This window comes from Anomalospiza imberbis, chromosome 5, assembly GCF_031753505.1.
Source record: "Anomalospiza imberbis isolate Cuckoo-Finch-1a 21T00152 chromosome 5, ASM3175350v1, whole genome shotgun sequence".
NCBI classification, from domain to species: domain Eukaryota; kingdom Metazoa; phylum Chordata; class Aves; order Passeriformes; family Viduidae; genus Anomalospiza; species Anomalospiza imberbis.
This window is the reverse complement of record NC_089685.1, coordinates 15,103,869-15,117,856: the sequence shown is the minus strand read 5'-3', so window position 1 is coordinate 15,117,856 and position 13,988 is coordinate 15,103,869. Positions and strand designations below refer to the sequence as shown.

The following is a 13,988-nucleotide window of genomic DNA, read 5'->3' as shown; positions in this document are numbered from 1 at the left end:
TGCTGCAATGCCAGGAATCTCTCCTTTTAGCTCACCCTTTTTCTCTCTGTGTATTCTAGCCTTTGTGTTATTTGCTTTTACAAAATACATCATTCTGTTCCCAGAAAATCTTGATGATTAGATTCTTCCCTGAGTCAAAGAGTTATTTCACAAAATATCCTACTACTTTTTTTAAAGCAACAAACATCTGTTTTTTCTTTCTATAGGAATTTTGGTTTTCCCCTTTTTTGAGAGTTTTGGTACACATGATATGTGTGTAAGGGCTGTGCTTATGCAGTGGATCATTAACAAGCGCTTGCTGTAGTGTCCTCTTAAAACATCTGATGCATGTGTGCATCATATCCAGCATACTGAGGGATGTCTTGGATGATAAATACAGTTTTTTCCAAAAGAGACACGTTATAGAGCATTTAAAAATATTAAGGAAAGTGTATTCACATAATCTTGCCTGATAAATGGAAACAGGAATATATTTATCAAGTGATTTTCACAGCATTTCACTTTATATATTAAAATGAGAATATAGGAACATGAGTGCTGAAGGGGAAAAGCTCTAAGCACAGGCTTGGACTCAAGGGTATTAATTATTAATAGCCTTGGGTTATTAATTCAGAGTAATGCACAGAGCAGGTCCATCCTCCAGAGCTGGCCCCACGAGGATGGGGTGTGCCTGGCTCCTGATCATAGCAGTCTTATGTTTGCTCCTGCATTTTGCCAGCTTAAGCCATACCTGGTCTGAAAGGCAAGTGATGTTGATGCAAGAAGAAAAAGGCAGCAAAGCTGGAGAGCCAAAACCACAAAGCTGCCCACCTCACCTTATCTCAGAGATCACTGCCCTTGGGACAGTGGCTAAACCAGCTGCAAACCATGGCAGTTTATAGCCTGGCACAGAAAAGAGGTGCAGACCAGGTCTGGGTGCAGCAGTACTGCTGGCTTCAGCCTGCCTCCCAGTGTGGGCAGCTTTGGCGTGGGAACCTGTGGGAGCTGGGCTATGGAGCACTAAATGGAACAAAACTTTCCATTTAAATTTGCCTTTGTTAATGAGTCACTGCCCACAGCTCCTGCTGCTTTTACTTTCCTGCAGGAATGTGTTTTCATGGTTTTAACTGTGCTTGAGTCAATCACAGGACCACGGAACAGTCAGGGTTGGAAGGGATCTCTGCTCCTCCAAACCCCTGCTAAAGCAGGTTCACCCACAGCAAGTTGCACAGGACCATGTCCAGATGGGTTTTGAATATCTCCAGAGAAAGACTCCGCAGCCTCTCTGGGCAGTCCATTCCAGTGCTCTGTCATCCTCAAAGGACAGAAGTTTTTTCTCATTCTCAGATGGAACTTCCTGCTCTTCAATCTGTGCCTCTTGCCCCTCGTGCTGTTGCTGAGCACTGTAAAGAGCCTGTCCCAATGTAGTTGTATCATCTGGTGGTCAGTGGTCATGCAGACATTAAGTGGCAGAAATGTATTCCTTCAGCTGGCTGTGTTGAGTAGTATTGCTCTACATTTAATTGTCAGAGAGCGTTCCTGAGTTAAATTCAACTGTATATGCCACCTCCAGTTTCTCTGAACAGTTTTGCATGTGGGATGTGAACATACCATAGGAAGACACATGTCAAAACACTAATGTTAACTAATTAACTCACACAGAGGGTTTGGCTTTCTGTACAATGATAATTCAGCAGCTGCTTTTTTTCCCAGCCAGAGCAGATATTTTAAAGTTAATATCCTTTGTACATTATTTTTTTTAATTGGGATTTATTCTCAGATTTTGGGCAAGCACAGGAAGGAAACCCATGGCATACATACAAAGCAAGACACCCCATTCTTCCCTATTGTATTTAACACATCTACTACATGCTTTGGGGATGAATAAAGACAAATTATTTAGGGGTGAAACAACTTAGCAAGTGGCACACAGAATCCGTAACTTCTGTGGAGAGTTAATGTGCCCTTCTCCGAAGGATTCAGAAAATTGTCATCGCCTGCAGGATGCATGTGTGAGAAGAGGTGGAAGCAATCTCTATGTCATCTGTATCCTGCTTATTCTTGCTATAGACATTCTGAGAACATTGTCATGAGCTCAGCCATGTCCTGCTGCCACCATGGGCTGCAAAGCCAAATCCCATTCAAGACAAAGTGCAACCATTTATCTGTTTTACACAATTCCTGACTATAGTGAAATACCAAAACAATTTGCACATATTTTGGTTGACAGAGAATATGCAGGGTTTTTACCTCCTCCCATCTAGATCTGTCACCAGGTCTGTATTTGTCACTCAGTTTGGAAGAAGCCAAAGAATCTGAATAACACAGGCCAGTATTGTTGGATATTTGCAAGAGTATTGCTCAGCAAATCATATTCCACACTTCCCTGAAAATTCAGACTTGAAGAAGATGCAGCATTCTTACCCCCAGCAATCACAGGCTTGTAGCTCAGTTGCTGTGAGGATCAGGTGTAGAAGTTTGGAAGCAGCTTGATCTGTAGCAGAACCACTTGGGTAGCTGAGTATCATGTACTCAGCTTGGTGCAGCTACTGTAGCTTGGTGCTGGGGTGAGGTGTCACCTTCCCTGATGTCTGCTTCTCCCCTTGCAGGAGAGTACTGCGAGGTGAACGCGCGCTCCGGCCGCTGTGCTCCGGGGGTGTGTAAGAACGGAGGAACCTGCGTGAACCTGCTCATCGGGGGCTTCAAGTGTGAATGCCCCCCAGGCGAGTACGAGCGGCCCTACTGCGAGATGACCACCAGGAGCTTCCCCCCTCAGTCCTTCATCACCTTCAAGGGGCTGCGGCAACGCTTCCACTTCACCGTCTCCCTCATGTAAGTCCCAGTGGGGAAGGGTTCTGTGGCTGATGGCTTCTGCATGGGAGAAGCTTGGGATTGTCACGTACCGATACCCACCAAAGACCTATCCCTGAAGGTCGCTGCAGGGATTTCTGACAGTGACTCCTGCAAGCAGGGCATAGGCATGTTATCTGAAAGCATTTGATTTTTGCCCTGCTGTGGATGTTTCTGAGTTGCTGGCTCATGACCTTCCCTGTTGTAACACAGGCTGGTGGAGCGGGGAGAAGGGATATCAGGACCATTCTGGCCACCCATCACTAGCCTTCAGCCACAGGAGTGCTGGGGTGAAAGCTGTGTTTGACACTTTTACTAGCTGGGCCTTTGGCTTCCTGACCTTCAGCCCAGCTTCAGAACCAATCCATTTGTGTTCCTTGTTTGGGAGCACTCTTCCCATCTCCTGTTTCCCCACCTGTGAAGGACCTGGGCATGTCAGGCATGGCTGAGCACAGTCTGGTCCTTCTCAGATTCTTGCTTTCCAGTGGTCCCCAGCCTTGGGATTGGGACAACCCCAACTGATCCAGCTCCTCACTTAGCTCCTTCTGGCCTTCACACCCAGGTCCTGCTTCTGGTCCCATCCCAGCTCCCAGGCACTAGTCTTATCCTCATCCCATCTGCCCCAACATCCAAATGTTGGGCAGTCTTCTTCTGGGCTCTCACTTTTCCCCTGGGGGTGCTCAGGTAGGCAAGGAGGAGCAATGATAGCAGCCACAGTCATGGGCAAGGGCTCTCCCTCACTGGGAAAAACCTCTCTTCTGGAGATGACTTCTTGGGTCAGGCATAGGGCTTGCTTGGTGAAGAGCCAAAGCTCCAGGTGCACAGATGCCTCTTCTCTGGGGAGGGGCTGGGTTTGCAGCTTTCCCATGGTTTAGCTGGTCAGGATTGACTTTTAGTTTTCCCTCACAGCTGACTGAGTAAAGAACACAAAATGTGTTACTCCTGACCCCAGAGAGCAGAGCTGGGGATTTTTTGATAGGTACCACAGCAGCTGCAAGGGCAGACCTGTGTGTGTATCTGCCCAGAAAAAGTGCTCAGGGAGGTCACACAGGCTTCAGGCTTACGTCTCCTCCAGCACCCAGCCATTACCTGGTGTTTCACTTTTTTACAGCATGTTTTTCAGTGCTGTCCTTTAGCATAGTTTACTTTCCTGAGCTAAGATCCCAGAGAGACTCCTCATGCAATGCTTCTGTTAATAGAAGTAAGTGATGCCCCATCCTTGTAAATGTTTAAGGCCAGGCTGGATGGGACTTGGAGCAACCTGGTCTAGTGGCAGGTGTCCCTGCCCATGGCAGGGGACTGGAACTAGATGGTCTCTATGGTCCCTTCCAACCCAAACCATTCTATCATTTTATGATTTCTACCATTTTATCTTTCATCTGCCTTAATCCTTAAGTAAAAATTTTATGGAATCTTGAAATTTTGGTTAAATCAGAAAGCACAGACATGGTTGCACACAAGCCAAGGCAAAGGAGAGCTGTGCCTGTGAAGATTGTTTTAAAGCATCAGGTCTAAGTACACAGAAAAACCGAGGAGCAAAAGGCTCTGTTGGATTTGTCAGACCCACAGTGACAGCAAACAAAGGCGCAGTCTGGGCTGGCTGCCAGCATGAATTGCCTGCACTACCCTTGACTTGTCCCCTCAGCCATGAGGTGTCATTTTTCAGGCTTTTGGAAAGAGAGCTTTGACATTTAGGGTGCTTCAAATTAAAATTACTCAAATGCCCTGTGTAGGGGTTATTGAGAAATAGCAAAGTACTGTACAAGGGTAGTCCTTACACCAGGGTTTCTTCACCATCTTTAGAACCACGATGGCTTATTTAGTCATGAGCTGAACACTGCTTACTCTACTCAGTGTGACTATAAGAATTCTAGGCCATTATGAGGTTCATCCCCCACTGTCTGGAATGGCAACACATTTAGCTTTTCATACCTCAAGTTCACTTTTATTTACACTAGCTATTTCTTTGGCTTTTATTATCCTTCAGTGGAGGAGGAAAACATTTTGTGAGGATCAGCAAGAATTAGCTGAATTAGTTTAACTGCTAATGATGATGATTTACCATTATGCATTTTGAGATTTGGGAGCATTTGTAAAATCCCAGGCTGTCCAACTTCCCTTGGCCTCAAGTGACTCATGACCCACTCCTAGCAAAGAGCAGAATATTTGCATTGTCCAGTCCCATAATTAAATTTTTTTTTTAAAGTATTTAGGTTACTGACCATGCATGCCTTTCTGCACCTAATATTATGTATCTTCCTTGCTTAATTCCAACACTTACTGCTCCTTCACTCCAAGAGATACTGTTAGTGGAGAGGTTTTCTCATTATTTATGCAAAATTCTGTAAGAAAGAGAATCTTTTTTTTCCTGTGTCATGAAACGAAACATATCCCTTCTATTAAAAAACAGCACTTTTTCCCCCCAGCTGGTGGGTGACAACCAGACAAGTTCAAAAGCAGTAGTGCTTTTAACAATGAGTATAATATAAAAGTTGCTTTTCACTAGTGGCAAAGAATGGAACTGAGCACAGATAAAGAAATATACAAAATGGTTTAATAATGTAATAGTTTAATAAATAATGGTTTCATACTTAAAATTACAGTAGGAAATTGTAAGAATATGAGAAAATATATTCAAAAAGAACTAAGCTTTCTGTTATTGCTGCCAGACTAAATCTTCCTGCCCACTGAAGAAGTACCACTAGTATTATACCCTTTACCTTTGCTCATATATATTCTGGATAGATGCGATCAAAATATTTGGATGAAGCAGTTATCCATGAAAAAATACTCTTGGGAAATGTTTTACAGGAATTGTATTCCTTTGGATGAAATGTTTGATGGAGAAAACTGAAAACTAAATGCGTGTTTTGAAAGTATTGATATATTTCAATGGTATTGTTGTAATTAATTTAGTTTGCTCTTTACTTGTATAATATTATGATAAAACTAGAAATAAATATGTGTATCAAAACCGATTAAAAGTAATCAAAGCATTAATTAATATTTTTATGGACTATAATGCATATTCTTTGAAATTTGAATTTTACACGAAATATCATATTTGTGACTTCTGTTTTCTGAACCAGAACAATTCATTATCCTTCAAAAACATTAAAAAATATATGAATAAAATTTCCCATTTCCATGTAGCTCAAATTTGAAAGGTGTGAAAGGTATGTATGTTGTGGATCACTCAGTGTGATCCACAACATACATATGTCTGACAAACAACTTCTGGTAAAAATTATTCTTTGTCTTTGAAACTTTTTCTTTCAAATACCAACCCTGGTATTCTAAAGTACTGCTTCGTTCCCATTCTCTGAAATGCAGGTTTTGCTGCATCACGTGAGAGTCTTGCTATTAGACATGATATGACAGGCACAAGAGTCACTTCTTGTGTCTGTGGAAGACAGATTTCATTAGCTGTGTTCAGTATTTCATTCATTTGTAGGAAAAGTGGGTTAATTTAAATCAGGCTTACTTCCTGAAGTTCAAGATAGAAAATCAGACTAAATTGCCATTGGGAAACGCAAGAAATTCCCATGGTTTCTCTCTTTTTCTCTAGTTATCTAATATTAATATTTGTAAAAATGTTTATGTAAAGTGTAATTTCTTTTTTTTTTTTTTTGCATTTCTGAGTAGATGAAAGATGTTTGCACTCTCCAGAGATAAGAGAATTCAACTAAAAATATAAAATACTCACAACAAGCAGAAATTTGAAAAGATGGTCTGTGCTGACAAAAAAAAAAACAAACCAGCTTTTTTAAAAGTGGGGTTGCCCCTTTTTCTGCAAGAAAGGTACATCCCATATTAGTAGCACAAGAAAAATAAAACCCAAATGCACCTGTTGATACTGATCCATTGAAATCATTTCAGTGTTTATTTTCCTTCTTCCAATTGTCTGACCTGTTGATTGACTAACTCTGATTTCCACATGGCGTTATTAAAGTAACTCTTACCTTTCTTTCCCCTTACCTCCCCATCAGGCTTTTTTAATCAGTTGATGACTGTCCTAGGACACTGTAGCATTTAGACAGCAAGCAGGCAGCAAGGATCCCCCCTTTGAAGTGAAAACCCTTTCTAGCTGTCAGACTGTTTGCAGAGTGTAGCAAGTGCTACTGTTTGGTGAGTGTCAGATACTCCTGTTGCATCTTGTGTCTGCCTAATTTTAGCGCTCAAGAGGGTCAGCAGATCTCTGCAGAGCAGATTTCTATAATTTCCATCTGCTTGCCTTGTTGATTGTGAAAGAGTAGATTTATCCTGTGGCTGCCTCCTCGGTTTTACAATTTTCTGTCTGAAGATTGACTCAAAGGCTTGTTTATCTGCTAAACACAATGCCTTCTTTCTTCTGGGTGATTTGACCGTCAGTCTTAATCCATAAGCTGTTAAGCACAAACTAACTCCATGCCTCTGTTCTAGGTTTGCAACCAGGGAGAGGAACGCTCTCCTCCTCTACAATGGGCGTTTCAACGAGAAGCATGACTTCATTGCCTTGGAGATCATTGAGGAGCAGATCCAGCTCACCTTCTCTGCAGGTGAGCTTTCACTTGAGTCGAGTGTTTCTGCTTGAAGTCGGGAGATCCTCTCAAGCCGTTTGGAAATGCACTTCAGTGATTTTATATGGCTATTTGCTGCCTCATTAATTTACTGGCTGACATTGCACAGTAAACAACTGATGCCAGGTGTACTCCAGATTGTAGCGGTTTGTGGTGATTACACTCACTGTCGTAGGCAGGAGCTTGTCAACATATCAGTTATAAAAGCCAGAGTTTATCACTACTATAAAAGATTGGCACTAGCCTGAATGTTGGCCTTCAAGCCAATGTTTGCTTAAATTTAAATGAGACTTCATTTTATCATACTGTGATAAATGTTGTGTGTTTATGCATTTTTACACTACACTATCAGAGGAACGTAGGTGCATAAATGTTATCTAAAAAATCTATGCAAGCCAAAGGAAAAGCTAGCAGAATTAAAAATGGCCTGCCATTCATTAGGGACTGGGGAGAAGTGGTTCTGTCTCTAGAATGCATTTCTGCCCTGGAGAAGCACCTCCTCTCAGAAGAAGCCATAAACAACAAATTTAGGAGAACTGCGTGCTCATTGCTACAGCGGGCCAGGAAACAAGTGGCAGCTTTGGCTGCTTTCTGCACTAGGACTAAGCCAGTGGCTTTGGTGCTTGTAGGAGAAGAGAGAGGGGAGGGCTGACAAGCAAAGTTCAGGCAGGACATATGCCCAGAAGCAGATCTGTGCTTTCAGTGGCAAGGCTTTGGTGACTTAATGAAATCTCAGCAGTGTAGATAAACTCTGGTTGTCACAGGTTTAAGATATTTTTCTACTGAGACTAAAACAAATATCTCGTAAGGGCTGTTGTTCTGTGAGTCAAGTGGAATTATGAGTAGGTCAAGTGAGATGTGTGTGCCTCTGTATTGGGCACATTATTCAGGAAATAATCCTGCTATTTCCCATTATCTGTATTCAGGATAGACATGTGGGCTCCAGTCAACTCCTGTTTAATTTTTGTGGAAAGTGAGACTTTACAAGCAGTAAAGCCATAGAAGCAGAAGCACAGCCCGCATTGGTGTTGCACACTCATCACCAGTGATGGCTGCTGCCCTCAGACCCCATGGTAAATCCTGTGTGACCTCATTGGTTAACAGCAATGCTCAGTGCATATGTGGGCCCTTTGGGTTGAAGATATCCGCTTACATTTCCCCTTTATTACCTCAAAGTTGTCCAAATTAGATTTTAAGGCAGGTTTCTGAATGGATTAGTGTAAGGAAATAACATGCTGCAGAGAGATGTGCTTTCTTCTGTAGCTCTGCTTCGCCTGTCTAAACTTGATTCAAATTGCTTGGAAGGTACCCTGAGGATGAATGGGAAAAAAAGAAATTCTGCTTGCACTTATATGCATTTAAATGTGAAGGAACTCCTTTAAGATACATGAAACTAAATTTAGATTTGCACTGCTGCACCTGAGAGCAGGTCTGGTCCTGCACATTACAAATGGTATTTTCTTTGGAAGAAGAATGGTTTATGTTTTATAGTTTTAAGTGGCTTTTAATGAACAGTACAGGTTTTGGACACCTGATCTCACTGTGTTACATGTCGCAACAATTTTTCACAGAAAGCAGAGCAAAAGGATTGCAGAACAGTGATCTTCCTCTTGCAGACACTTGATAGCTGGATAAAAAGCCCAATTATTTGTACAGATTTTATCACTAAATGATAAAAACCATCACAGCAGGATGTCATACATGCTAAGCTGAAATATATATTGTTTAAACAGAAATATATGGGATGGGAGTTAAAGGAGAGTAGGGGACACAAGAATAATACTTGACTTAGGTATTTGTTGCAAATACAGAGTTGAAAGTACATTTTAAGTTCAACAATACTATGAGCTTTGTTAGTTTCAAGGGGAGTTACTTTTCCTGTGGTTTATTATGTAGAATTTTCCAACTGTCAAAAAAAAAGAAAAAAAAAAGCGAGCAATCTTTTTCTGTGTGCCAGGCCTATTATGTACTTTCAACACGAATGTTTATTTTGCTGCTACCTTGAAACAGATATGCCTGGTTACTGCGCTGAGTCTGCTGACTCTGTCCTGGCTTAAAAGCTTCAGCTTTCCAATTGCAATGGCAAAGTCTTGCTTTCAAATTTAAACACTGAAAGGCTGCCAATAATTTCATTAATCACTGGTACAATTTAACTGAGCTCAATGTTACCATGGGTTTTACACTAAAGTACTTTTGGATTTCACCTTCTCAGCTCTAACAGGGAGTAGCTTCCCTTCCCTCACAAAATACCCCATCACAATACTCATCATACTAAAAAAAAAAAAACTTCAAAGGGTGCTTTTAACAAAAATGCAGAAGAATTCATGTACATTTCTCCCTCAGTTGATCACTTCAGCAATAGCTGTATTTACCCAATGCATCCGCTGCCACACTTTGCAGAAGCATGATAAAAAACAACATAATCCACCCAAACATGCCAGCAGCTGGTTTTTGTGCACCAGAGTAACTCCATGAAACTAGGGATATTTATTTTCTTGCAGGACAAGCCCAAAATTCTCCTTGAAGCAAGGAGGCTGCATCCTGTGCACAGCATGAGTTTCTCTGTGTTTCTTGCAGTGATGGTGACTCATTTTTCCTTTCTGCCTGTTTCTGCAGGGGAGACAACCACTACAGTGGCACCGTTCGTTGTGGGAGGGGTCAGCGACGGGCAGTGGCACTCGGTTCAGGTGCAGTACTACAATAAGGTAAGGCTAATTGTGTTGGTGATAACCCTGCTATTTATTCAGCAGCAGAGGCGTGGGTCATCTAGCTCTGATCTGACATATGCAGGTGACCTGAATTTTATTTGTTTCACCAGGCACATTGGTACAGCTCTGCACAAATGGTACTGGTCTTGTTTACCTTGCCTGGGACAAAAATTCTCTCATAGGACTTTTGAGTTTTGACCCAGGAAGGCAAAATTAAATGTAGTACATTTTTTTCAGAAGTACTCCTAGGGAAACCTTCATGTACCTGGAACTATTTTCATTTTCAGTTTTTTAAGCTGTTACAAGTGTTAGTGTATCTAAACCAACTGATTCACTTGTATCTTGTTAAAAAATTGTGCTATGCAGCAGCTTTCAGTGTAATAACTACCAATCATTAGTGTAGAATTTTCTGAAATAAAGAAAATTCTTTCCTTTAGCTGTCTTTTCTTGTCAAATGATGAGCTTAGCTAGCACTAGCTTCTCTGGTTTGGAAAATATGATTATTAAAAGGTTCACAGCTTTCAGTAATAAAGCGCTGTCTTACTAAGTAATTTTTTGTCTACTATATAAAAAGATACACAAGAGAAATGCAAAAGTTGTCACTGCATGCAGTCCATGGCACTCAGAGGTGGACTCTGCCGTCCCTGTCCCTCAGCTGCCCCCTTGGTCACTGCCACTTGGTCCTAGGATCAGTCTGACTAAACTAAAAGGATTGCAGGCTCTCTGTGCAGAGCAGTCATTTCATGAGGAACCAGAAAGCAGGCTTTTAGAGTGTACAGCATCACTATTTACAGGTAGATGTCAAAGATCTTCTATAAACCACAACAAAAATTAAAGAGCTCATTTAGTGATTAAGAAGCATTGCTTTTAAGTCTGACATTATAGCATTTTGGGAGATCACATAAGGAAATATGTGGCTGTTAAAAAGGAAACAGGATACTGGTGTAGGAAGCTGAATGGAAGGTGGAGGATTAATATGATCAGCAAGTTTTTTATTTCCCAGTGCTGTGTCCTTTCATCACAGTTTGTGTGGCAGTTTGAATGGGAGGATTAAAATTTTATTTTGACTCCTAGATTGGATCTCCTAGCCTAAGTATATTTTATCAAGGTAATAAAAAACTTTCTATTAGTATTTTATATTTTAAAAAAACTTAAACAATTAATTTTTGTGCTTAATATACATAATATACTCTCTGCTATCTGGAGCCCAGAGGAATAGAACTGAAACTTGGTGTGTTGCTATGCATGCATCCGTGGACACTGTGAAGTTCTTCTGCTGTTTCCACATGTGCATATTTGTTAGAGGATTACCCTGGCAGAGTGAACAGCACTTGCTGAGGCAGTGGAGGGACTCCAGCTTTCAGGCTCCTGGGCACAGCTGCAGGGAAAGCTGCTGGACCAGATCACTGAAGTGCCAACGAGCAGATAAGGGGCCCAAGCAGCAGAGGAACGCTCTTTAAAAGGCAAAGAGATCTGACACAGATGTTAAAAATAAACCCCTGCCTCATTTTCAGGGCTTGCTGTGGTTCAAGCAGACTGGTAGGTGAGCCATGTTAGCAGCTGGTGTTTTCTCGTTGTTAACACGTGTGTCCTGTCATCATTTTCTTCTTCTGCCCCCAGTTTTTTGAAGTGAAATGAGCCAGTCTCCACTGAACAGGACAAAATTCAGGGCAGAGAGGGAGAGCAGAGGGAAACACCAGGAAACACTGCTGACTTCACTGCCTTTGCCACTTGTGTGACATGAAAGTGATGAAAAGCAGGGTCACTGTGTGGAGAGCTGCACTGCGCCCTTTGCTGTCCGTGTGAGAGACTGAGGTCATCACCTTCCCCTTAGCAGCATTTATTGCAGGATGGTTACATTTGGGCTGGAGAGGGGAGCTCACAACATAGAGTAAATGGCACAAGTAGGATATGCCCACCAGTATGTATTCAGCGTGCTCTCAGGAGTTCCCAGCAAATCTGAGAATTGCACATGTCGCACCAGCTCCAGCAGTGGAAGAGGGAGTGGGTGCTGCAGGGCAGTGACAGCTGGAGGCGGCTCTGCAGCCCTACCCGCCAGGCTACCCCCACACCCTGCCCCAGGGTTAAACCTTCACCTTGGCTGGTATTTGTTTGTACAGCAGTTTCTTAGCTACTTCATATTTTAACAAAGCTGGAAGCAAAGTTCCTGTGAGGAGGCTGAAAAGACAGGGACAATTTAGGGATTTGAGTTGTGCCAAGATGAATGGGATGCTGTGTCTAAACTTGACGCAGTTGAGATGTTTGAATAACAGAGTACCAAAACTCAAGAGTTTCCTTAAATTATGCACGTATACTAGTTTGCAGGTACTGCATCCTTTCACTCTTTCCAAAATCCTACTGCAGTGTCAGTTCATCATCCCAAGGCTACATAGCTCCTTTGTTCTGCTCAGCATGCAGAGCTCCTTTGAGCTGTCTCCTTGCTCCCTGTCTCTGGCTCATGTTTGATCCTCACCTTCAGGCCCTTCTAGACTCTCCTCCCTCCTGTCTGCCCCTGTCTTTTCCTGGCAGCGAGGCCACAGGGGCTGCCTCCACCAGCATCCCTTTGGTGCTCCTCCCCCCTTTTTCCATTCTGCTGTTTGCCTGGGGAGCTTCTGGTCTTTGCTCCTTTTTAGACATCTCTTACCAACGCATAATCATCATCACAGATATCCATAGAGATCTGATTTATTGATTTGTCTTTCTTGCATTAAGAACTTCAGCAGCAGCTGTTTTCTTAATAGACATATCCAGGCAATGTGCAAAGTCACCCTGCACAAAGTCAGTTTGCTAATAACCATAATGAAATGAGAAGCAATTGTAGAAGTGACTCCTGTAAACTGTTTTCTGTAGTTAGCTCAGAAGTGATGTGCTTGGTAATATTTATCTTTAGTGTTGTTGAAAAATGATGGTTTAGAATTAACTACATATCATGAAGGTCCCCTGCCACTTGGGGCCAAACACTGGAGCCTCATCAGTAAAAGGTAAGTCCAGAGCTGGCTTTGCTCCACTGTGTTTGCAGAAAGGCATCAAACCAGTTCTCTGTCAGTTCAAGTATTCAAATACTTGCTTTCTTACCAATCCTGCTATGTGCCAGCACAGTAAAACATTGCAGTAAGGAAACAGATTGTATCAGAGGAAGGGAAGCAATGTCATTTCATTTACTGTGTAGTGATGGAAATGGATGCTCCCTACATTGGAGGAAACCAGCTGGTTTCAGTAGAAGTGCCTGAGGGAGGCACATGGAACTTGTTCTAAGTGTTGGATCTGTATTGAATTTCTGGAAGGGAAGACACCAAGGGGGAGGAATTAGAAGTCATAAGACAGCAGAAGTGAACTAGGAGTGGTTTATAACCATTATCTAGTTTCAGTTATATATTAGAAGTTTTTCAGCTTCCCAGTAGCAAAGCATCAGTTTACCTGTTACTTGCCATTATAGATGTTTGCTGACAGTGGGGGAAGACAGGGAGGAAGGCCACTCACTGACTCTGATAGCTCAAACACATTATTTAGTGCGGTCCTGATCTTGCAGCCATTAAAATCAACGGGAGGTATTGAATTAAAGGTAACCTGTGGTGACCTGCTTTCTCAAGAGGTATATATTGATAAGAAAATTAGAAGAAATGAAATTTTAAAAATTATTTTGTAAGGAAAGATGGAAGGAGGGGGAAGATTTCAGCCTGGTAAATAAAAAAGATTAAAAAATAGTAGAAACAGCCTGCTGCTTGTCCACAGGATAGCTGGTGTAAGGACAGCAGCAATGTCAGCTGCCCTATTTGCCTCAGTACTATACTTCCTCTCCAGGTGATGAGAATACAGTCACCCTCTGATGGAATTTGGTCCTCATCCTTTGGCTCTCCTGAGCCTGCCAGCATGAGTGACAGTGACCAGGTTT

At 42.2% G+C, this 13,988-nt stretch overlaps 1 protein-coding gene across 5 annotated transcripts in view; it reads left to right on the top strand.

Moving 5' to 3' along the window:
- Positions 1 to 13,988, top strand: part of CELSR1 (cadherin EGF LAG seven-pass G-type receptor 1) — a 165,774-nt gene that overhangs the window by 87,404 nt on the left and 64,382 nt on the right. For all 5 annotated transcript variants that reach the window (XM_068189747.1, XM_068189743.1, XM_068189745.1 and 2 more), the window contains exons 3-5: positions 2,589 to 2,811; positions 7,252 to 7,367; positions 10,005 to 10,093. In XM_068189747.1, coding sequence (XP_068045848.1) covers positions 2,589 to 2,811; positions 7,252 to 7,367; positions 10,005 to 10,093 — 428 coding nt within the window. The remainder of the gene's footprint in view (positions 1 to 2,588; positions 2,812 to 7,251; positions 7,368 to 10,004; positions 10,094 to 13,988) is intronic.